The following is a 25,020-nucleotide window of genomic DNA, read 5'->3' as shown; positions in this document are numbered from 1 at the left end:
ACAGGCTTTGCAGGAGGAAAAAAGATACCTGATGCCACAAACCTTTTCAGTTGGTGGTGCTAAAATATAATTTAGTCTATTTTAGCCCAAAAACTGTTGCACACACAAAGTGTTTTACTATGTCATTCCTGAAACTAATGCTAAGACTGCACTTTTATCTTGTCTTAATTAATAAGCAAAAATAATCTATTGACTGTGTCATGGCAAAATGAGCCGTTCAGCTCATCAACTTTCTGTCAGTGTTACAAGTCTTATCTTCCTTTTTTTTAAATCAAATCATGTGATTACAAGTAAACAAGGGTCAGGGTTAACAAACTGGCCTTAAATTGTTATGATGCTGCTACGGTGTATTAAGAGTAGCATGAATCACTGAATGTTGTTTCTTCCATGTGGAAAAACAAATTATACAGGAAAATCATCCCATCTTGAAGTTTGAATGTCTGATTATTCAGACGATTCAGTACTCGCCTTATAACTTAGACCCGTATTTATTTAAATTGCTCCAGCCAACTTGATTCCAAATCATATTAATATTGCTGAATGAATCCTAAAGACATGACTGAAAACAACCCTAGCCAACAGCTGGCATCTTTCCCTTTAACCTCAGTCACCGTATCTCATGCAGCCAACTATAAGCTGATGGGTTGCCAAATTTTCATTTTTTTGTCTGGTATACAGAGGCAAAAATGAATATTGATTTTTTTAATCAAATTCTGTGTTATATCTTGGTGTCATGGTGAGCACTGAGCTGTGGATTGAGTCAGAACCTGGTTGGAAAATGGACCAGATTATAATTCTGTTTACTACTTTTCTGATCTGATATCACAGTGAGATACCTGCATGGCTTTTCATTCATCATACAAAACAAGTTTGATTTGACTCTTTGCCACTCATTTACAATGTGTAGGCTAATGGTTTGATTTTGGAGTTGGTCAGGAAGCAAAGAAAGCACAAAATGGCCTAAAAAAATTAATGATATACACTGATGCCCAGCCAACCTATTTATGGTTATATCTGTGTCTGTAGCTACACTAAGGGAACAACCAGTGGGCTGGGTGGGTGAGAGGGGTGCTATGACTTGGTGTACCTAGGTTCTACCTGAAAAGGCTGCTACATATGGACTTTATTTACTCTATTCAATTTACAAGTCTGTAAAATTAAACTTATCATACTTGATGATCTGCATTAAGTATGTTGTTGAATTTGAGCTTGCATCAATTGGTAAGAAACAATTCTAAGCATTGGTCTCATTGGCGTCTCAAAAGTGTGAATGTGACTGTAGGACAAATGACAGCCATGTTTTCCAGAAGTGCCTATTTAGAGGTCATGTTGCCTAATGCTTTTGGTTTGGTTTGCTTCAGTGACCATTTCACCAATGCACCCCTCCCCCTTCCTAGTAAACCTCCAGTGTGCATGCACATGTTGAGGAGTATCAGGACACAGAAGTCTATTTGTTGTTCCCAAGCCAAGGTCACCCTTGGGCTCAAAACCAGGGTGCAGGTGGAGATGGGATGGATAGTGTTTTGTGATAGTTTGGTGATGAAATGAGGTGAAAGGGAACACTGCAGCTATGCAAGGCTAAGCATAACTAATACCATCCAACAACCATTCATTGATACCAGCTTTTCCATTCACCCCATTCTAATGGGCTTGCTGCTCCTGGCCCACCAGCCAACCACTTTGGGTATTCATCCACTGTGACAGTTCAAGTCGACCAGTTTCTTCATTCACATCTCTTCAGGGTTTACCTACAACGCATCTATTTGCCATCCTAATATAGGGCATTTTATAGGTATTAACTGACACCTGTTATGGTGGCCTACATATAACTGTGACCTCTTTCAGCTTGCTCATCCCATCTGTGTCAGAATTGGGACTAGAGCAGCCTTATTACTGTTTTGCTAAACGGCCCTTGGCAAACTGAGAGGCCTATGCAAACACATTTTTACCCAGAATCATATTGACCAAGGCCTCCGTGGCCAACTGTACCATTTGCAAAACTGTTCAAATGAGGCACTGGTACGTTAACAACCACAACAGATAATTCAATGAGCACTAATGTTCGACCAGATATTCAATGTCTCATGAACTATAAATGACATTTTAATGGTCAGTATGTAAGCCAAAGGTCATTGCCTGCACATATTGGGGAAAACTTAACAGCACTTATATTATTTTTTCTAATACTGCCTCCATCTTTTTGTTAGGGATCGAGTCGACAAGAGAGTTTTGTTATGAATAGATTTGACATGTGTCCAGTCTGCAGAGCAACATGTGGTCCAATGGTTTGAATAATGAAAAGTGGACATATGCACTATACTCCATTGATTTGTAGAGCAGCCAAAGGAGAAGTGCTTCAGTCTTGGAGGTCATTGTCTTGAAGATCTGGGATAAAGTTTTATGTGATTATGTTTGAAGGCTAGTCCTTAGTTGTTCAATTGACTTTTTATGCATTCACCTCTATTGCTGATGATCTCTTTAATTAAAAGCACCCTTCTACTTATCTTGCTGTACTGCAGCTGGTGCTGTCATAGTTTTAAATAGGTATCCAAACAAAGTTTTCCTGTTTGATTCGCCAGCTCCATTAATAATGAAGTAGCTGTGAGCTATTTGCTGTCACAAATGACAGTAACTAAAAGCTAAAGCAGAGTATATAAACTCTTAAATATTGTCTGCAGCTCATGTCCTCTCAGCTGCACCATTCTGTAAAGAGGAACCAACAAACATCTATGTGTAGTTCAAGTGCTTTTTTAATGCTATTTTTTTGTAACTTCTTGACCGGGGTTTGTGATTGCTCCACAAAGCCTTCCTCCTGACTTGCAGATTGCGCTTGTTATTCTTGCACTTACACTATTCTTGATGTTCTGCTATGTGTCAAACAGGCGGGCTATTCTACCTCCCTCCTGCCCCCCTTTCCTGAGTGCCCTCTGCTTGCTCAGGAGTCGGGTGGAGGGCAGGCGGCTCTGCCATTGGTTTGTCATGGTCCCAGGCCAAGTATGGAGAGTGGTGGTGGTGGTGGTGGTAAGAGGGGTAGGGCAGGGCTGTGAGGCTACCTTTCGCCTCAAAACTCACAGCTGACCATATGACACCCGTGGCATGTCCCTCCTCTTGGCCAACTGACTCAAGTGCATGCACACAAGCTCCATTTATCTGGATATATCAGGCATCTAAGATCCTTGATGAAGACTTTGTTCTGTATATTTAGAGATGAAATGTAGTTGAATGTGTGTTTTTGAAACTCAGCAAAGCTAAAGATATAATGATTGGCTTTTATAAAAAAACATTTGGGGTAATTCACAATATCAGATATTATGTTCGTTTTTGGCAAACACCTCCACAATACTGAGAAAGATTTCTTGATCATTCCTGCATAAAAATTAGATATTAGACGTATGCTGTCACTAGCTTCGGCAGTTGTCTGTGACAAATTGGATATTTCCAAAATCTTTGACTTTTTATCATCCTTCTCGTTCTCTTTGAGTATGCATGAACCATGCTGAAGTTGGATTTTGTGTGCGCGCGCGTGTGTGTGAGTGCACATGGTTTGCGCGCTCATGAACGAAAGCATTCTTTCCTACCTACACTAGGAGAGTGGAAACGTTGGCATGTAAGAGGAATGGGCCAGAGAAGGGGGGAGAGTTTAGTAAACATATCTATCCTGTACCAGGCACAGTCTTGCCTGTTATTAAATTCTAATTCTTGATTTACTAGATTTTCAACAGCCAAGCTCAAAGAGACCGGAAGTTCTATAACGCCACAAGAATGGCTCACATTGTGCCCGGATTATCTATGTTAAGGTTATTGGCCATTAACCCTTAAATCAGCATGACTGAAAATGCTTGAGTCACTGCGTGCGTTCTTTTCATTGTTGACCCTCAGTCACATTTTAAAAATAAATGTTCTGCAGACAACTTTGGCACTACTTTAAACACGCAAACATAAACTCAAGCGCATGCACACGTGTCACACAAGCATGTCTTTAGCGGGTAGTCAGCCGCAGGCCATGCGTGTTTGTTGCCATGCCGCCCATACTGCATTTCTGCAGTTTTATTTATGATATTCAGTGAAATTTTACATGGAGTGATAACAGTAACAGCACTGATGTGTTAACGATGAAAGAGCGATCAGCTGTTGTCTTGTATTGAATTGAATTGTGCTGCATTGAGGAGTAGCTAGTGGTGTCACTGCCCCATGCGTATGTTTCTTTTTGTAGGGGGCGTGGCTTTGCTATTCATAGAGAAGCCAGAGGTCTATTAGAGGTCAGTCCAAGTTCCTGCTATTAGGAACTGCTACTCCAAAGGGCTCCAGAATTACCTACACCTATTCCTTCTTTGGATAGACTTTTGATCTGGGCTTATCTGTACTTTGTACATTCTTGTAAGTACATTTTATAGATACGATCTTTACACATAATTCACACATATAACCCCTTTATCAGGCTATTATCAATATCAATTAAATTGTATTTCAGCTTGCTAATCAGGAAGTTTGACTAGTTGATCTAATTTTTTCCCCATGATAGCTATTGCTAACCCCAGAATGATTTGTTCGAGACTGACTGGACCAAGATTTTGCTTAAAAGTCTTAATTACACTTACCATTCAACTGCCCCATTGGGTAGCGTGGGTACAGTGCTTTGTCCCAGTTGGCACTGTACCTGTTTGTCAAGGGCTCTGTCATAATAATAGAAGATGGTGAGAAGTCAATCGTTGGAGCTTTTTGTGATTATACATTTACCCATTTTGCCACAAAACCTTACATACTTGATGTTCTATACATGCTGCATAGAATGTGCCGTTGGTGATGAAAACGTCAAAAAGTAATGGAAATGTCCAAACTGGTTCAGGGTTTCTTTCCGGATGTCAACGGTATCAATTTTAGCCAAGAGAACCCGAGTTGGTTGTTGTAACCATCGACTCATTTACTTCAGATTTCTTTCACATGCAGTTTTGAGAATGAGGCACAATTTTATACAAAGCAGTTTTTATCACGCATATCACTTGGTTCTTTGATGGCTATTGGTGCTAATTGAGAGACTTCCTCAATACCAATGTATCTCAATTAGCGCTAGGATTACCATTAATTACCATTAAGAAAGCCATTAATGCGGTGGCTATTCGTGTATTTACCTTATTTCTCTTTACTTTTCTGATGGAGGACCTGACCACACATACAGATATGACTAAATATAATGGGACAGTAGTCAGACAATTATTTCCAATTGCTTTGCTCACCTTTAGTGAGGAGGATAATCACAAGGACTGGTATGGTTTCAGTATGGCTGCAGTTTAAGATACACAGGGGTTCAGTAATTTTGATTCATTCATGTTTTGATCTGAAATGAAATCAGATCAGTAGGTAAAAATACATTGAATAAGCCATTTAATCCATGCATTTATAAAAAATGTCATGAAGTATAAGTGCAAAGGTTAATAGTGATCCCACTGAGAACTGAACTCCTAACTCTGATATTTTGTACAATAAGGCTTGGATAAAATACTATTACTGTCACAGTCCCAATGAACCTGTTTATCTAATATTACAAAGTGTGTGTGATACAACGGTTTTGTTTTTTGTTTGCTTTTGTTTTTGTTTTTTGTTTTTGTTTTTTTACATTTGTTGGTGAGGAACAGGGCTTGTAATGGGTTTAAGTGCTTCTATATGCCTTTTTCAAGTGTAATTGGCAGGGCCCACATCTTTTTTTTGAAATGTGCATCTTTAAATCCAAAAGCAGCTGCTGTAACTAAAATAAAACAGCCATCGAAATAATTAAAAATTCAAGCATAAGAAGACAGCTGATATTCCATGTAATACCACATTTTCACTGAACAAAACCTCATCACATAAAAAACTGGATTCCAGTGATCTCATTTTTCAGCATTCTTGGCAGGAAGCTTCACTTCCCCTAGACAATTTTTTTTTTTTTTAAATGGGATGTGCCGTGTGCAGCCGGTGTTCTGATGTCTCTATGGAAAGTTAAGATCTGAATGCACTAGATGAGTGTTTTATTGCCATGTTTCCTGCCTGAGTCGGTCATTAGTTTCTCAAATGCACGCTTGTCGTATAGGATGAAAGGCTGAGCTGTCCTGTCGAACTGACCCTCATGTGTTTCCAATACATCTTTTTTTTGAAGGCTTTCTAATAAACTGTGTTATTGGTAGTTTGAACACATCTTTCAAATGAGGCTCTATGTGAAAAGTTGTATCCCAAAAAAGAAACTGTGTCCATTTTGGGAAAATGGAAATCATTATAAAGAGTTCAGCATGTTATATCTTTGAAAAACAGATGACTGAATATGTAACAACATCTTAATTAGATAGGACTGAGGGAGTCCCATTTAAAAATCTAAAACAATGTTATTTAGTTTGAATGATATGTGTGTCATTATGAAAAAATTGATATCACTTTTCCCCCAGCTGTCGGTTATCTAATTTTGCAATGTAACGGACATTTCCCACCATCATATTTCCTCTTTATTTTGGACAGTGCGGAGAGGCCATGCAAGCTCAGGAAGTCCTGAGACATCTGAGGATCCCAGAGCTAGGCGACTTTCGACAATACGTGCGCAGTTTGCCCAGCAATGCACTCATGGGCATAGGGGCTTTTGCTGCAATAACTACTTACTGGTACACCACCCGGCCCAAAGCCCTCAAACCACCCTGTGACCTCACCATGCAGTCAGTGGAAATACTGGTATGTGGTTATATCTTCTGTTCTTGTCCTTAAAAAGCTTATGTTATGCAAGTCTAATGACGTTTGCTACAGGAAGTTTACATCTCACTTTTGCAGGGTTAAATATTTATTTTGCAGTGCACTTACTCAGTGACATCTCAGCCATCAACCTACTCAATTGCCCTATGAAGTATGTATTTTTAATTGACAGTAAATAGGCTGCGTTTATATAGTGATTTTCTAGTCTACAGACCACTCAAAGTGCTTTACAGTGTATGCCTCACATTCACCCATTCACACACACACATTCATACACTGATGGTGGAGGCTGCCATGCAAGGTGCCAACCAGCTCATCAGGAGCAGTTACGGGTTCAGTGTCTTGCTCAAGGACACTTCGACATGCTGTCTGGAGGAGCCAGTGATTGAACCAGCAACCTTCATACTAGACGACCCGCTCTGCCTCCTGAGCTATGCTGCCTGCTTTAACCTCTTTAACTTAACCTCAGTGAGTCTGAATGACTCATTGAGGTTGTCATTTCCAGCTTGCTATCAATAATGAACTATGGAGAAAAAAAATCATCAAAAGTGCTTGTCCCTTCAGCTCAGCTGGTGTTTTATGTGCAAGAGCTACCATGTTTATCAGATTACTACAAGAACCAAGACTTTCAATTTGATATCAGAAAATTTTAGTGACTGCTCAGAAACTTATATGGGGGTACACTTGCCACTTGTGTTCTTCTCCTCGTTTCCCCACTGAAGATTCGTCACACCCACAAGAAGTGACCAATGATACATTCGAGTCTTGTATTGCAAAAACCACACGGGGTGAAAGACTTTTGATTGAGGAAGGGGTCGAAATGCTGTTTTGTTATTTTTCCCTCGGCCTCTTACCACGTTCTGTTTGAGATGGGCACATTCCTGTGATTAGTCCAAACAAAAAGTAATTTCCTCCGTCCTAGCAGGACTAGCAACAGAACAGTTTTCCACCTGTCAGCCACTTGGATGTTTATACAATTCACTCGGGAACAGCTGGAGATGGCCAAAGTTATGTGAGAAGTTATCTTAACCGAAGCAAACTTCAGATTAGAGCAAACTTAAGACTTTATTTCAAATATAACTCCAAGTTTCCAAACTGTGATGATAGTATACTTGGAGGTAAGAGATCGAATGTTTTTGCGGCTGTTCTGTATTTCTGCAGTCTCCGTATTCGTGTGTGTGTGTGTGTGTGTGTGTGTGTGTGTGTGTGTGTGTGTGTGTGTGTGTGTGTGTGTGTGTGTGTGTGTGTGTGTGTGTGTGTGTGTGTGTGTGTTTGGGAAAAAAGCTTGCATGTTAACTCGAGGTCAGAACCTGGATTTGTCTGTGGTGCTGTAATTATACACAAACAAGGCAAGGTGTAGCTCGCCAGCACTCGGCAATGTTGGTGTAGACTGTCATCATGTCTTCTTAAATTGTTTTTCATATATAACTCTTAAAGCAAAGTTATTTCATTAATTAAAAACAGTAAAAATAATAAATAAAGAATACAATAATAACAAAAATAAAATAAAAATAAGAAAATAAATCAAATAAAAATAAGAAAAAAGAATAAAGGAAGATGCCACAACATAAAGCGGATAAGAGTGGCTGTCCTAAAAACGATAAACCACCGATAAAAAGAGAAACAAGTTGCTTCTCATAGTTTGTAGCTCTGCAGCTGTTAATGACCAAGCAGCTGCCGGTAATGCCTCTTCCTGAAACGTCCTGCCAGAAGAAGCGTTAAAGACACCAGATCAGGCTGGTAGGCATCAGTTAGGCTCAAGGATGAGGTCATATGCTGTGAATGCAATAGCTATGTGGTGACTCATATGGCCAATCTCAATCTCAACATTACTCGGTGTAAACCCAGAAAACTGTTAAATCAATGGTGTATCTTCACTTTATTTTAGGGGGTCGGAAATTACCTAGTAATTTCCTAGTAATAAGGTGGTAATTATCACGTAATTTCTGAAAAATAAAGTTGAAAATACCTTGTAATTTCCTAGTAATAAGGTGGTAGTTTTTACAGGTAATTTTACAGCTAGCCCTAACCTAACCCTAACCCAAATTACAAGGTAATTTCAACCTTATTTCTTAGAAATTTCGTGATAATTACCACCTTATTACTAGGTAATTTCAGACCCCCTCCGACCCCCTAAAATAAAGTTTAACCTATCTTTTATATGCATATGCAAGGATCGACATTTTCAAAGATTCGGTGAGGTTGTTACCTGGGTCGGACAGCTCATGGGGATGTTTAAAGTCACTCAAAATTGAAAACTCCTTTCTAATGCTGGGCGAATGATACAGTGGACACACAATAAATATGCAATAGCTCAGATGCCTCTGAATGAACTGTTTAGTTTGGGGTGATCTATAGATTAGCAAAAAAAACAAGGAGACCTTTGTCTTTTATTGCAAAAACCACACGGGGTGAAACGAACACGAAATAAGTATTTAAACTCTTTGTGAGGAGCTGCTCCTCCTGCGGCCAGAGCAAAACTTCCCTAAGTTATGGAAATCATGCCAGATAACATTAGCTCGATGGGTACAATCTTAAATGATCTGTGTTCTCTCATATAGTATGTACGTTTAAGACTACTTACGTTGGTGACAGTGGAACAAGACATTTGACAACTGAGGGATTTGTCTCCACGGAAAATGACTCATCAGTCTCATTTTGGCCTGTTCAGACGAGGTTGTGCCAGGAGTGGCTTGTCTGGATGACAAGAGTGTGTGTGTGTGTGTGTGTGTGTGTGTGTGTGTGTGTGTGTAGCCCAACTCTCATCACGTTAGGGTTAGGCTGAGTGTGACTCAATCTAGTTCACGCTGTTTACTTGAAAGAATGCTACTTGTGTTCTTCTCCTCGTTTCCCCACTGAAGATTCGTCACACCCACAAGAAGTGACCACTGATACATTCGAGTCTGTCAAAACACACCTTCATTTCTCGTTAGTTCACTTCATTTATTTATTATAGCACTTATCTTACCATGGTTACAAAGTGTGTCACACTATAAAAGGAAGGTACCTGACATATGACAATATTATTTGCAGTCAGTGCCAATATCTATTGCGCAATACCAAGGTTTGGTTTTCTGGCAAACAATCCACGCTTTGTCTACAGCAGCTATGTCTTACTCTTAGAGAGATTAACCATGGTTCAGCAGCATGTCTTCATAGATGCCCGCTGTCCGAAGCGAATCACATATTCCCATCCTGACTTGTAGCCATTAGGAGTTGATCACAAGCTCATGAAACTGAAGTTGATTCACATTAGTTTGCTTGTTTGTGCTGTATGTTCTCTTAGGAACAATTGTGAACGGGCATCCAGGTAGCATAGCGGTCTATTCCATTGCCTACCAACATGGGGAACACTGGTTCAAATCCCCGTGTTACCTCCGGCGTGGTCGGGCATCCCTACAGACACAATTGGCCGTGTCTGTGGGTGGGAAGCCGGATGTGGATATATGTCCTGGTTGCTGCTCCAGCACCTCCTCTGGTCAGTCAGGGTGCCTGTTCAGGGAGGAGGGAGAACTGGGGGGAATGGCGTGATCCTCCCACGTGCTATGTCCCCCTGGTGAAACTCCTCACTTCAGATGAAAAGAAGCAGCTGGCGACTCCACATGTGATGGAGGAGGCATGTGGTAGTCTGCAGCCCTCCCCGATTGGCAGAGGGGGTCGAGCAGTGACCGGGAAGGCCCAGAGAGCGAGGTGATTGGCCAGGTACAACTGGGGAGAAAAAAGGAGAAAAAAAAGGAGGAAGAATTGTGAATGTACTTGGGTCAAAACTTGTCAATTGGCTTGCTTTCCTCTTAGGATGGGGAATATGCGCGAAGGTCTGTACTGAACGACAGTGACAAATACATGACGTACTACTATGAAGATGCACGAACCATGTATGAAGTCTTCCAGCGGGGATTAAGGGTATCGAGTGAGTGCAGTTCACACAACAACCAAACCTAATACATGCATATGGGATTTAATACTGCATTTGTCCATTCTACTGTACGCTGGAAACATTAAGATCATAATTTCACGTGAAGTGTTTTTGGTTTATTTGTTTTACAGATGATGGACCTTGTCTAGGATCAAGGAAACCCAACCAGCCTTATGAGTGGCAAACCTATAAAGAGGTGACATTTTAAGTTCTGTTGATGGAAAGCAGCATCTGAATTTGCACTTGTATGACCACCTGTGTAAAGAGGGTCTTACTGTCTCAGTAACAGTTTCTTTGCACAGGCGGTCATACACCCATACACACATGATGCACCCATGTGCACCTACAATTTTGCATTATCATGTACTTTTCTGTATTGTGTAGATAATGTATGAATTCTGTGTACATAGTCTATGTAGGTCTGTAGTTGGTTGTTTTTTTTGTGTTAAGGCAGAGAGAATTGCATTGTATTCCAATACACATAATAAAGTTGAACTTGAACTTGTATTAACAAGTCGAGAACAATATAAATCTAATTTTCTTGCCAGATTATTTACCAGCGAAAAATAGTTATAATTCAGTTTTTGAATTTTCCTGTGTGTGATGAAGGTGGCCGACAGGGCGGAATGCATAGGCTCCGCTCTCCTCCACAGAGGACACTCGCAAGCTGGGGACAAGTTTATCGGCATATTTGCTCAAAACAGGCCGGAGGTAAGATGAATATGATCTTCTTGTATAACTCACTAGTCCTCATGCAAAAACTGTTCAAATGCACAAATCATTTCTTAGAAAGTTAAAAAGAATTACTAATGAATTCATCTGGTATTCAGAATTTTCTCATTTTGTACTCATTCATTGTTAATAAGATCAAACATTTATGAACTATGCAGACCTGCTATGAGGGAATACCCATTGATTAGTCAAGTCTTTTGAAGATCAAGACATCGAGACATATCGGTCTATCTCATAGTTTTAATAGTGGAGAACATGTGAAATACATGTGAAAAATGAATATAAAGGGGCGTCTGGGTAGCATGGCGGTCTATTCCGTTGCTTACCAACAACATGGGGATCTTCGAGTCCCTGTGTTACCGCCGGCTTGGTTGGGGGTCCCTACAGACACAATTGGCCGTGTCTGCGGGTAGGACGTCTGATGTGGGTATGTGTCCTGGTCGCTGCATTAACACCTCCTCTGGTCGGTCGGGGGACCTGTTCAGGGGGGAGGGGGAACTGAGGGGAATAGCGTGATCCTCCCAGTTGCTACGTCCCCCTGGTGAAACTCCTCACTGTCAGGTGAAAAGAAGCGGCTGGCAACTCCACATGTATAAGAGGAGGCATGTGGTAGTCTGCAGCCCTCCCCGGATCAGCAGAGGGGGTGGAGCAGCGACCGGGACAGCTCAGAAAAGTGGGGTTATTGGCTGGGTACAATTGGGGAGAAAAAGAGGGAAACCCAAAAAAGAAAGAAAGAATATAAATACATCCATCCATCCATTATCCAGACCGCTTATCCTGCTCTCAGGGTCGCGGGGATGCTGGAGCCTATCCCAGCAGTCATTGGGCGGCAGGCAGGGAGACACCCAGACCAAATATATATATATATATATATATATATATATATATATATATATATATATATATATATATATAGTTTTTTTGGGGTTTTTTGCGCACAGCATGAAAATATTTGCGTCATTAACTATGCTCACTGAAAGTGAAGAACAAGTGGCAATCAACATTCAAGGCACATGTATGAACAAGTTGGGACAGTTCAAAATGTTTTGGGACTCTGGCACTGGTTTCTCTCAAACTTTGTGCGAAAACCAAATCAAGAGAAACGTATGAGAAATTTAACAAGGTGTTCTTGCATGATGCCCACTGGCTTCTACAAACTCTTCTGTCATCCTTCTCGCCTCTTCTAATCGACGTGTGAAACACAAGGGTCCACATGATCTTTGTTATAGACGTAATGTGATCCTTTAGTCTCTAGACACTCTCCAAATATTTATTACTTTTGGACCATTACTTTGTGGACCAACGTCTACTCTGACCAAAAATAGTCAAGAGCTCTTTTGTGGTGACGAACAGATTTGGGCGGGTTGTTTCTTTTCTAAAAATCGTTCCGACAAAGATCATGGCCGGCTTTGACTCGCGTTAGTGGCCCTCTATGAAATAGTTTTGCATTCATGCCATTACTTTAGGTATTATACAGCCCTTACGTATATTTAAATGTTCAGTTGTCAGGCTTCTGGGTGGCGTGGCAGTCTAGTCCATTGCCTACCAACAGGAGGATCGCCGGTTCAAATCTCCGTGTTACCTCTGGTTTGGTCAGGCGTCCCTACAGAAACAATTGGCCGTGTCTGTGGGTGGGAAGTCGGATGTGGGTGTGTCCTGGTCGCTGCACTAGCGCCTCATCTGGTCGGTCGAGGCGACTGTTCTGGGGAGAGGGGGAAGCGGGGGGAATAGCGTAAGCTTCCTATGCGCTATGTCCCCCTGGCGAAACTCCTCACTGTCAGATGAAAAGCAGCTGGCGACTCCACATGCATCGGAGGAGGTATGTGGTAGTCTGCAGCCCTCCCCGGACTGGCAGAGGGGATGGAGCAGGGACCAGGATGGCACAATCGGTACAGTTGGGGAGAAAAAGAGGGGGGGGAATCTTCAGTTGTCCAAGTACATTGTAGGGATCGTTTGGTCATGTTTTGATCATTATAACAGGAGCTTTTCAGGCTGTAGTTTTAGTATTTGCTAATTGTGAGCTACATGCCGTAAGTTGTGCACTTGTGTCGGTTTGGAGCTTTGTTCTGATGCATGTGGTATGTGTTTTACCTCGCAGTGGACCATCTCAGAGCTGGCTTGTTACACATACTCCCTGGTGGCCGTTCCCCTGTATGACACACTGGGCACTGAGGCTATCGGCTACATTATTGACAAAGGTTGAAGGCACCACATGATCTGACTGTGCACACAACATCCATATAACCAATGTTACTGATAGTGTTTTTTATGTTAAATTATCCTCATTAAAGTGCAATTGCACGCTTAGATAATTTTGTTTTTTGGTTTTTTTTTGACTGAAAAACTGAAATGTATGTATGTGTGTATGTATGAAAAACATTAATGCTGGATGAAATGGCAAAGTTTCTGTGCATGTATGATAATATCTACATTCCCGGTGATGTATTTGCCAATGCTGCCATGGAATGTATACATGTCCATACATGTCACACATGCAAGAACAGGTTTGAATGTTATCACCACTACTGATGAGGTACAGTCTGATCTCAACCAAGCACTTCCCCTTGTATCTGCTAATACACCCCCCCCAAACCAAATGCTTGAGCAGTTATTAATATTTCTGAGCAGTTACTTAATCATATTTCAGAAGAATCCAATGAGACGGTATTTTTTTATATATTTTTTTAAAAGCCTCTTTGTTGCCTTTGTTTACAGCCTCTATCTCCACTGTGATCTGCGATGTGGCCGATAAGGCTCGGTTAGTTCTAGACTGCATCAGTGGAAAGGGGCATACGGTGAACACCATTATCCTCATGGAGGCCTTTGACAGTGACCTGGTAACCCGTGGACAGAAGTGTGGTGTTGAGATCCTAAGCCTGAAGGAGATTGAGGTCAGAACAACAAATTCTGTCCTCAAACTTTTCATTTTATGAAATGAATATTCATTTTCTTTATTTTTCATTCGTGCATTGGTTTAAAAACAGCCCCACCAACAATGAGCTGTTTGATTTAAAAGAAGTTGCACTGATGCATGCTGTTAGGCTTTTTTTGCCCCCCCAAAAAAACAAACTTGCAAACATAACCAAAGATCAGCAGCATGTCTGGCTATGAGTCCTGTTTTTTCCCCCCACAGCCCTAATCATTATGTGACTAGAGAGAATTAGTTTTAGGCACAGTGCTCTAAAGTAGAAGTGGTCAACCTCAAGTATCTGTTGCTCTCAGTGTTAAAAGCAAGCTCTTTCAACGCACTGAAACCCATCAAGTCAAGTCACGAATGGGCATGCAGCCAAAACATAACATATGTTTGTGTTCACAGGCTCTTGGTAAAGCCAATCATCAGAAACCAGTGGTGAGTTTAAATGACATACCTTATTCACACTTTTGGTAACAAGGTAAATAAAACTATGCAAAGCAATTCCAAACAAACACGTGAAGGGCAAGTATATATATTTTTGCATGGAGCTTATTTTCACTTGAATGTAAGTTGCAATGCCCTGTGATGGTCTGGTGGCCTGTCCAGGGTGTCTCCCCGCCTGCCGCCCAATGACTGCTGGGATAGGCTCCAGCATCCCAGAGACCCTGAGAGCAGGATGGGGAGTTTGGATAATGGATGGATGGATATAAGCTGCAATACTGTCTTACAGGAGAATTGATTGAGAAATGAAAGGCAAGATTGAGATGGCTTGGGCATGTGTGGAGGAGAGATGCTGGGTGTATTGGGAGAAGGATGCTGAATATGGAGCTGCCAGGGAAGAGGAAAAGAGCAAGGCCAAAGAGGAGGTTTATGGATGTGGTGAGGGAAGACATGCAGGTGGCTGGTGTGACAGAGGAAGATGCAGAAGACAGGAAGAAATGGAAATGGATGATCCGCTGTGGCGACCCCTAACGGGAGCAGCCGAAAGTAGTAGTAGTAGACTGTCGTATAGGAGAATGAATTATTGTGGCCTACAAATCCCACCATACTTAAATTCAGGACTATACACGTACCTGATGCATTTGTAATGGCATAAACTTGGGCATTTCGCGGCACGGTGGCCCAGTGGTTAGCACCGTCACATCACAGCAAGAAGATCCTGGGTTCCAACCCTGGAGTTGTCCAACCTTGGGGGTCATCCCAGGTCATCATGTGTGGTGGAGTTTGCATGTTCTCCCCATGTCTATGGTGGGTTTTCTCCGGATGCTCCGGTTTCCCGCACCATCAAAAAGACATGCATGTTAGGGTTAATACTTCTGTCTTGGCCCCTGACCGAGGCATGGCAAGATGAACTGGAGATGGTCCCCGGCTGCTGCACGGCAGTTGCCCACTGGGGACCCATTTAGCCCATCCTAGCTGTGTAGCTAGGATGGGTTAAATGCAGAGCACAATTTCCCCACGGGGATCAATAAAGTATCTCAAAATAAAATAGATAAATAAATAAATAAATAGATCGCTGAGTATTTATTATTGTGTCTGAAACGCCCAGTTCAGATTTGTGATTTTGTTACAGCCACCCAAACCAGAGGACCTCGCACTCATCTGCTTTACATCTGGAACCACAGGTAATGATTATAGAACTTCTCAAAAATTTACCCTTGTGTTTTTCAAGACTCAAACATGACAGAGACATGATAGAAACGTTATCTTTTAGGTTAAAATCCAGTGTTGAAATTCAACCTCCATTTTTTTTTGTCCTCACAGGAAACCCAAAAGGGGCAATGCTTACCCACGGAAATGTCATATCGAACACTGCAGCTTTCATCAGAATAACAGAGGTAACGAAAATAGCAATATAACCAGGCGGTTAAGGCACCTACAAACAGTAATACATTTTTTTGTGTTGATGTCCTTGTCTGAAGTTTATTTCTCAGATTTTTCTAGCTTTGGGGTTTCTATTCTCTCTGTTTAACTTTCCTCATTTTCCTGTGTGTGTCCTTTCCGATTCGTTTCTGAGTTTCTCCCATCTTGTTCCTTCTGAATGGGTTTCCAGGGCACACTGAAGCCCAGAAAAAATGACGTTCTCATCTCCTTCCTACCTTTGGCCCATATGTTTGAGAGAGTAGTGGAGGTATGCTGTGTTTGACCTGTGTGTGCATGTTGTGTTTTGTGTGTCTCCCACAGGTGCACTGCATGCTGAGTCTTCATGATACTCACATTTCCTATCTCCCCTTAGCACACATGTTGGAGAGGGTTGTAGAGGTCTGTATCACAACGGAGTTCCCATGAAATGTCATGCGGATCAGAATGGGTTTCAGAATCCGAATTCACAAAATTTCATTTCATAGTGAATCAGATGTGGCGTGATATGCACACTACCTGTTTGTTGTCCCAATGCCCTGTCTGTTGAATTTTTGTTATCTAATCTAGTTTTATCGGGTGTATGGATTCTTGTAACAATATCTCCATCTTGTGGCTGATTCGTGTTCATACTGGGACTGTTGGGGAATAATTTCCTGTTTTTTCTTTTATTAATTAGGGGGTCATACTGATCCATGGTGCTCGAATAGGTTACTTCCAGGGAGACATCCGTCTGTTGATGGATGATTTGAAAGCACTGAAGCCAACAGTCTTCCCTGTCGTCCCACGTCTTCTCAACCGCATGTTCGATAAGGTCAGGCAAAAAAATAATAATAATAAAAAAATCAAGGTGTCATAAGTCGTCATGTGACTTATTAATTTTTCCTTTCGGTTGTTTCCCATACATTTCTGGTGTTACAGATAAGTCTTTCTTCATAGTAAAAACAGTTAACTCATCACCTCACAGTTATGCAAATGGTGATAATATGTCCCATATTTCAGTGTTGGAGTTGTTAGAATAAAAGGCACTGTACTCTCCACAGATATTTAGTCAGGCCAATACGCCACTGAAGAGGTGGCTACTGGACCTGGCTTCTAGGAGGAAGGAGGCAGAACTTAAAAGTGGTGTGGTCAGAAAAGACAGCATATGGGACAAACTCATCTTCAAAAAAGTACAGGTAACCACATCCTCTCTGTCTCATGGTACTAGGTCCTGTCTGCATAGTCCATAGAAATATTAAAGGCCTCTCACCGTTATCCATTATTTGTTACAAGGAATTGGTGCTACTGCACACTTATAATGCCAGTTAGATCGTTGACCATGAATTCAAGTTTTTCTGTTATGCAAACAAAGAAGTTATCAATTAAAGCCACATTTCCATAATTATTTTCCATAATAAAGCTTGCCATTCTAGCAACGTGATGATAGAATTACAAAATTACCAAGTATGAAAAATTACAGGAAGAAAAAAATGTCGAAGAGTTGGCTGGCCAAGGATTTTTTTTTCTTTCAAAAAAGGCTGTTGTATTTTTTTTTTAATTCAGTCCATTCTGCATTGGGGAGAACATTGTTCTGCTAGGCCTACTTCTAGCTGTGATGCAATGATATAAGTCTAAGTGGATGGTACATGTGCACCGCATGGCTCCACAATATCCATTTATTCAATAGAAAAACTACAATTAGCCTGTGTATTTAACAGAATGGGCCTGTCTCTTGGATGTCACTGTGTTAAAGAGAACATGCCTTCTGCACTGGATGCCCATGAAAAGTTTCTAAAGTCAGATGAAAGACGTTTATTTTTCATTTTTAAACCCATTTTAACAACCATAGAACACAAAACACACAAAAAAACAATCCCCTACCCTTGCTATAAACGGAAGATGGGAAGAAAAAAGTCAGCGCATAGAGTGAAATACAGAGACATTCCATGAAACACAGTGTTATATCCTTTGAAGAGGCCCTCTGGCTAACCAGAAATGATCACATCCCTATGGTGGCATCAGTGATGTGCCTATCCGAGCTTCTTGGTCACCAGCCCTAGTAATAGTTTTCTCTGCAGGTGTCGGGATTTGCTCACTAGCTGACTTTAGGTGCTTGTTCCTGGGTCTTGAGGGCAAACTGCAGCTGTCCGACCAAATTAAACATGGGTTTGGGTGTTTGTAAAGGTCTTAAAATGAATTTGTTTGGAGAGCCCCTGAGCTAGCTAGCCTCGCTGCATCATGTGACACCCCCCCCATGAGAGATGTTTCTAGCCAAAATCTCAAAATTCAATGTTTTTTTTTTGTTTTTTTTTTACTGTGTGACAACCAGTCTCTCTATTTGAACTGTTAAGTCTTCACTGGTGATTCTATGTATTTTCAATCTTGAAAGGCTAGCCTGGGCGGTCGTGTGAGGCTCATGATCACTGGCGCTGCCCCAGTGTCCCCGACTGTGCTGACTTTCCTACGGGCTGCTCTGGGCTGTCAGGTGAGTGTGTCTGCACGCTCCTCTGGCTGTTTGCTCATTTCACCGGGGACTACGTGTATACAAAAGTAACTAAAATACATGTCCTCCTGTATTTCTTAGTTTTATGAAGGTTATGGCCAGACAGAATGTACAGCTGGATGCTCCATGACAATGCCGGGGGACTGGACAGCAGGTAACAGCTGGACTGTTAAATTGCTATTGCAACCTACATCTAAAAAGACTCACTGGGGGTCTTTTTCATCAGGGGGTCGGCCCCCTTTAGTTGAGCGGTTAGCAACGTCGCCTTGTGGTGCAGAATAACCCGGATCGAATCCCGCAGCCGTCGGAAATATGCTCGGTTATATTGGTGACAACGGTGGGATCCGGAAGCATACGGATCCTCAGAAGTCTCTCCAGAGCACAGGAATAACAAAGCGCGAGGGCGCGCTTCCGGGAGAGGGTGACTACAGTAACCTATAAAACGACTCACTGGCCAATCACCAGAGGCCCTTTAGTCGAGCGGTTAGTGATGTCGCCTCATGATGCAGTACAACTCCGGATCAAAACCTGCAGTAGGCAGAAATATGCTTGGTTACACTTTATTAAATGACCGTCTTATATTCGTAAACATTGTAGTATGAGGCAGCTAATCCCAGTTCTTTATGCACAGGTAAAAACTGCTGTCTAAGATTTCGTCTTCTTTAGCACCCAAAGCTTAGCAATTCGGGGGGGAAACCTTTATGTTTAAACACATATAGTGGTTTAAATTAGTATTACTACTAATTATAATGACCAATTTCCAATTCATCCAGGTCACGTGGGAGCCCCATTACCCTGCAACTCTATCAAGCTGGTGGACGTGGCTGAAATGAATTATCTAGCAGCCAATGGAGAGGGAGAGGTGAGGAGTGTTGCTATATTATATAGTTCCTATCAAATACAGCTTGGGAGATAATCAGTGGTGAGTGGAGGATTTACTGTTCTTAGTGAATAAGTGCTGATAGAAGAATTATTTAAAGATGTCGTAACAAATACAAGGCAGAATGATACTATAATTAGATCGAGTATTTATGCATTCTCACTCAAATACACAAGCACATGTTTCATATGCGCACACACACACACACTCCTGCCTACAAATTTAGTAGGTGAGCAGGTACGGTAAAAAAATGGGGTTGGAGATGGTAAAAGCTGTCTGGTATAGAGGCTGGAAATGAGTAATTCAACTACAGGGTCAGAAAACGAGAGCAAAACACGTACATGTATCCCATTAACAAAAAGGAAAGTTAACGGCAAATGTGAACAATTGTACACGAGGGAAGAAAAAACATCAGAAGGAAAGGGTAATGAAGAAAAAGGATAGAGAAAATAGGAAAAAAATGGAAACTGGTACACGGTTAACAAATATTTGATATTTTATTTCTTTATCTAACATTTATTTAACCAGGAAAACACCTCATCAAAGTTAGAAATCTCTTTTACAAGACTGCCCTGGCTGAGAACCGCAGCTTTTATCACAGCTGCAGAAAGACAACAAAAGTATAAGCATGTTAAACAATAAAAACAATACAACAATATGAAAAGTCAAAGTTACAGTAAAGACATCGGGCAAATAACTTGACGAAAACATTTTAAGCCAGATTAGTCCAGCTACATTTTTTTCCAGATGAACATAAATCACCTATATTGTACATACCAGTTCCCAGAGATTTCCAAGCAGCCAGCTCTGTTTGTGCATTTTCAGACAGATGGCAAAAATAGGTCCCAGGGGTCTAAATAGTAATTTTAAGCACTTCTCCAATGGGTGCAGTCATATAAAAGGTAAGAAGGGAAAGGACCAAGAATTGCTTTGGCGATAAAAGGGTGCCTGTGGCTGATGAATGTTCAGAGCCTTACAATGTGTGATAAACCTCAACGTTTAATGATGGAATACAACACATGTTGGCATTATGAAGGTGCATTCATTCATTTACAGGTCAACATGGTCAATAACCAGCCAAAGAGCTGAAGCAACAAGTCTCCTTTTTGTCATGGTTTCAGCCAAGTATTAATAATGAAACTCAATTTTCACACACACATCTGTTTCCCTCCTTCTAGGTGTGTGTTAAAGGACCAAATGTATTTCAGGGGTACCTGAAAGACCCAGAGAAAACTGCGGAGGCAATTGACCAGGATGGGTGGCTCCACACTGGGGACGTTGCAAAGTGGCTGCCTGTAAGCAATGCTGAGAAACCAGGGCAGGCTAGCCCAGTATTGCTTAGGCTGAACCTAATAAGTTCCTGGCTCAGATCTGATTGGTTCACTTTAGAGTTGTTGACATGTGCCTTGATCTGTATACAACACGTACTGAAAATAATTTCTTCTCAAAAAGCTTTTGTCATCATTGTGGATGGATGTGGCTTGTCAAATCACTTGTTACCTGCACTTTTCATCTACTACTACTTTTCATATTTGTCTGTTTTGTTTTTTGTTTCAGAATGGCACTTTGAAGATCATTGATAGAAAGAAGCACATTTTTAAACTAGCGCAAGGAGAATACATCGCCCCTGAGAAAATAGAAAATATCTATATCCGCGGTGACGTAGTGGCCCAAATATTTGTCCATGGTGATAGCCTACAAGTGAGATGTTTTTAATCTAGATTTCAATCAGCAATTGAGCAATGGTAGAAATGCATTAAACAATATTGCTTTTCACACATAAAAGTAATTTTAGCACTTTTGTAGTTAAGTGTTGCATTTTTTGGGATAAGATGCTGATACTAACATATTGTGTTGCTGTGTTCAGGCGTGCCTTGTGGGCATAGTGGTGCCTGATCCTGACTTTCTACCTGGTTGGGCCAAGAAAAGAGGGATTGAGGGTTCTTACTCGGAACTCTGCAAGAACAAGGTATGACTTATCATTGTTATGAATTAAAATCAACTTGGGCTAGTTACACCCTACAACATTTTATTTTCATTGTCTCCAGGACATAAAGAACAGCATTCTGGAAGACATCCTGATGGTGGGAAAGGAAGCAGGGCTGAAGTCTTTTGAGCAGGTAATTAACAAATGTTTCACTTTAGATGAAAAATTCACATTTTGAAGTCAGTAGATAACTGGTTATGCTTTTCTCATGCTACATATATGTCATGCACATCAACAACATTGCAGCCTTGTTAATTTTTCTTTTAAACTCATCCAGCAGGTCTTGCCTCTATATTTGGGATTGTTTCCTCCTGCCAAATGGTCTGATAGGGAATATGTGCCTTTCCAAAGGCATCTTATTGTTTCTATATGAGAAGTTGTTCACTGTGCAATGCGCCCACATAAGATTGCAATGCTTGAGTCATCTCGTTATGGACTGCATAACGTTGGGTTCACCTCAATTGTATGATTTCTACTGTTGGGAACTGTATCTCATCTCATCTCATCTCATCATTATCCGCTTCTCCGGGGTCGGGTCGCAGTGACAGCAAGCTAAGTAGGGCATCCCAGATGTCTCTCTCCCCAGCCACACCCTCCAGCTCCTCCTAGGGGATCCCAAGGCGTTCCCAGGCCAGATTGGACATGTAGTCCCTCCAGCTGAGTTCTGGGTCTACCCTGGGGTCTCCTCCCAGTTGGACATGCCCAGAAAACCTCCAAAGGAAGGCACCCAGGAGGCATCCTAATCAGATGCCTGAACCACCTCAACTGGCTCCTTTCGATGTGAAGGAGCAGCTGCTCTACTCTGAGCTCCCTCCATATGTCTAAGCTCCTCACCCTACCTCTAAGGCTGAGCCCAGACGCCCTACAGAGGAAACTAATTTCAGCTGCTTGTATCTGCGATCTAACCCTTTCGGTCACTACCCAAAGCTCTTGACCATAGGTGAGGGTTGGAATGAAGATTGACTGGTAAATTGCCCTTTCGGTCACTACCCAAAGCTCTTGACCATAGGTGAGGGTTGGAATGAAGATTGACTGGTAAATGGAGAGCTTTGCCTTCTGGCTCAGCTCCCTCTTCACCACAATGGTCTGGTACAACATCTGCATTACTGCTGATGCTGCACCTATCCGCCTGTCAATCACCCGCTCCATCCTGCCCTCACTCATGAACAAGACCGAGATACTTGAACTCCTTCCCTTGAAGCAACAACTCATCCCGAACCTGGAGGGAGCAATCCACTATTTTCTGGTAGAGAACCACGGCCTTAGACTTGGAGGTGCTGACTCTCATCCCGGCCATTTAACACTCAACTGCAAACTGCCCCAGTGCGCACTGGAGGTCGCTTTCTGATGAAGCCAACAAAACCACGTCATCTCAAAAGAGCAGAGATGTAATTCTGAGGTTCCCAAAATGGAACCCCGTTTATTGTAAAGCGACTTTGAGTGTTAGAAAAGCGCTATATAAGTTTAATTTATTATTATTATTATATAGGGCAATGACAATAAAAGCAGTCTAAGGAGGGGGCCCCAGTTTCCCTTTCCCAGGCGAGGTGCTGTAGCTCTGATGTTGTAACATCATTGGGGTTTCTTGGAAATCGAGAGAGCGGGACCTAGATATTACTTACTATATATTGCAAAACAAATTCTTTGCCAGCATTTCCTCAAGATGCCATTCTCAATCATAATACACAAAACCACTTTGTATACTCAACTTCAATCCGGCTGTCACTGGGTGAAATCTGATCTTGTTTTAACTTTATAACATACTTAAGGCATTCAGTATTGGTGACCATAGTGGCATGATAATTAAACGAGTATATGTCATTTTTCTGTGACATTATTTGTGACATATATCTTTCTAGGATGACTCTCTCTTTACTCTCTCTACACCCCATGCTCATATCTAATTCCTCTACAGGTGAAGGAGATTGCATTGCACCCAGAGATGTTTTCTGTTCAGAATGGCCTGCTCACACCGACCCTCAAGGCCAAGAGGACTGAGCTGCGAAACCACTTCAGAGAACAGATTGATGCACTTTATGCCAAGATTACAATTTGAGCCCTGACACTCATAGAACAAACACTTGAAACCCACAACCCAAAGCATGTAGGGGTTATTAAAGGACAACATCCTTGCTATTATTTTCCTGCCTGTGATAAACTGTTGGGAAAGGATGGCTTTTGAATTAACTGTATGGTGTGTCATTTTGGGATTAGGTGTGCTCTCTGCCCTGTTTATTCCCTGCAACAATACATTTCTCCTAATGCTGTTCTATCACCCTCAAGTAGGAGTTAGTTGAGTAAAAAAAAAAAAGTCAAGGCTGAGAATGCCCGAGAATAATGCATCATGGTCACTTACATTATTTCTTTCTTGGGAGGACAGATAAGGCCAACATTATGGGGAAATGTTTCTCATCAGAACCTAAACTGTGAGCTGGTCTATGACCTGAGGACTACAAAGTCACATGGTTAGAAATTAGCAGTCCAACTTTGGGGGACATTTTATTTAACTGCCATAAACATTGATATTTTTGAAATAATGACAAATATTGGCTGTTTCTACAATGGTGTATGCAATGTTTTGGTTTACTATGTAAGATGATGTCACCATTAAATCTGTAAATAGTACTTGTAGAAATTTGTGCGAGGAGAAAAGGGTTTTAGTACGACGGACACATTATTTCCCTGCATTCCCATGCCTCTTGATGCTGTAGCATATAAAATGAGATTTTATTAATATGAGGGTCACATAATCTTTTCAAAATTATTTTAGCATATGGTAAATAATATTGCTAGTGGGTCAGTCTGGTCAGTCAGGATTTTTAGTTTTTGTGTTTGCCTCTTAAACTGCATGGAAAATGTATTTCATTGTCTTGCTTGGACTTGCACAAGAAAATATGTCCATTTTCTGCTCATGCAGAGAACGTTCCTACTGTCAGATGTCCTATGAGTGACTTTTATACTGAAAGAACTGCTTACTGTCACCTATAATGTATTGAAAGCCATTATCCATATCATATTTTGGTCAGCAATGGAGCTCCACTTCAGTTACATTTCATTTAGATAAGACTAATTTTCATTAATTACCCAGGTGTCTGTTATTACTTATCTTTCAACACAACTACCACAGGTTAGTGTAGAAAGGACCAGCATTTATTTAAACTTCCTGGAGGAAAACTGTTTGTGGATTCAGATGTTGATGGAGTGGAACTCGATAATTGTGCACATCTATTGTCAGTTTTTGTATCTGTATATTTTTAATTAAGTATATTTGATGTTATTTAGATGCCTATTAATGTTTTAAGACACTGAACACCATTGTATAAAAAGATCTATACCAAGATCCTTAAAGGCTGAATAAGCTAGAATATGAAACTAAAACCAGTCAACTAGTGTGCGGTCCGGTCCTATCTTATTTAAGTTACGACAATGGGGCAAAGGTGTTTGCTCTTGACAAAACAAGTGTTTAATACTGTGGTTAGAAGTGTATCTTTATATTACACAACTGTACCAAATAAATGCTTGTGCTTCTCTCAAA

At 41.2% G+C, this 25,020-nt stretch overlaps 1 protein-coding gene across 2 annotated transcripts in view; it reads left to right on the top strand.

The window, feature by feature from the left end:
* acsl1a (acyl-CoA synthetase long chain family member 1a) overlaps positions 1–25,020 on the top strand; it is a 26,445-nt gene extending 1,425 nt beyond the window's left edge. Inside the window, exons 2-21 of one of the 2 annotated variants that reach the window (XM_056280965.1) lie at positions 6,487–6,693; positions 10,507–10,621; positions 10,759–10,823; positions 11,237–11,338; positions 13,458–13,557; positions 14,075–14,250; positions 14,676–14,708; positions 15,847–15,898; positions 16,038–16,111; positions 16,458–16,535; positions 16,813–16,947; positions 17,177–17,311; positions 18,505–18,600; positions 18,700–18,772; positions 19,392–19,480; positions 20,677–20,793; positions 21,056–21,199; positions 21,366–21,467; positions 21,547–21,618; positions 23,401–25,020. In XM_056280965.1, the coding sequence (XP_056136940.1) occupies positions 6,499–6,693; positions 10,507–10,621; positions 10,759–10,823; positions 11,237–11,338; positions 13,458–13,557; positions 14,075–14,250; positions 14,676–14,708; positions 15,847–15,898; positions 16,038–16,111; positions 16,458–16,535; positions 16,813–16,947; positions 17,177–17,311; positions 18,505–18,600; positions 18,700–18,772; positions 19,392–19,480; positions 20,677–20,793; positions 21,056–21,199; positions 21,366–21,467; positions 21,547–21,618; positions 23,401–23,541 (2,094 nt within the window). In that variant the 5' untranslated portion in view covers positions 6,487–6,498 and the 3' untranslated portion in view covers positions 23,542–25,020. Of the gene's footprint in view, positions 1–6,486; positions 6,694–10,506; positions 10,622–10,758; positions 10,824–11,236; positions 11,339–13,457; positions 13,558–14,074; positions 14,251–14,675; positions 14,709–15,846; positions 15,899–16,037; positions 16,112–16,326; positions 16,405–16,457; positions 16,536–16,812; positions 16,948–17,176; positions 17,312–18,504; positions 18,601–18,699; positions 18,773–19,391; positions 19,481–20,676; positions 20,794–21,055; positions 21,200–21,365; positions 21,468–21,546; positions 21,619–23,400 lie in introns of both variants that reach the window. The other variant, XM_056280964.1, reaches the window with a different exon arrangement.

Source organism: Lampris incognitus, chromosome 5, assembly GCF_029633865.1.
Source record: "Lampris incognitus isolate fLamInc1 chromosome 5, fLamInc1.hap2, whole genome shotgun sequence".
NCBI classification, from domain to species: Eukaryota; Metazoa; Chordata; class Actinopteri; order Lampriformes; family Lampridae; genus Lampris; species Lampris incognitus.
This window is presented reverse-complemented; position numbering and strand designations above follow the sequence as displayed.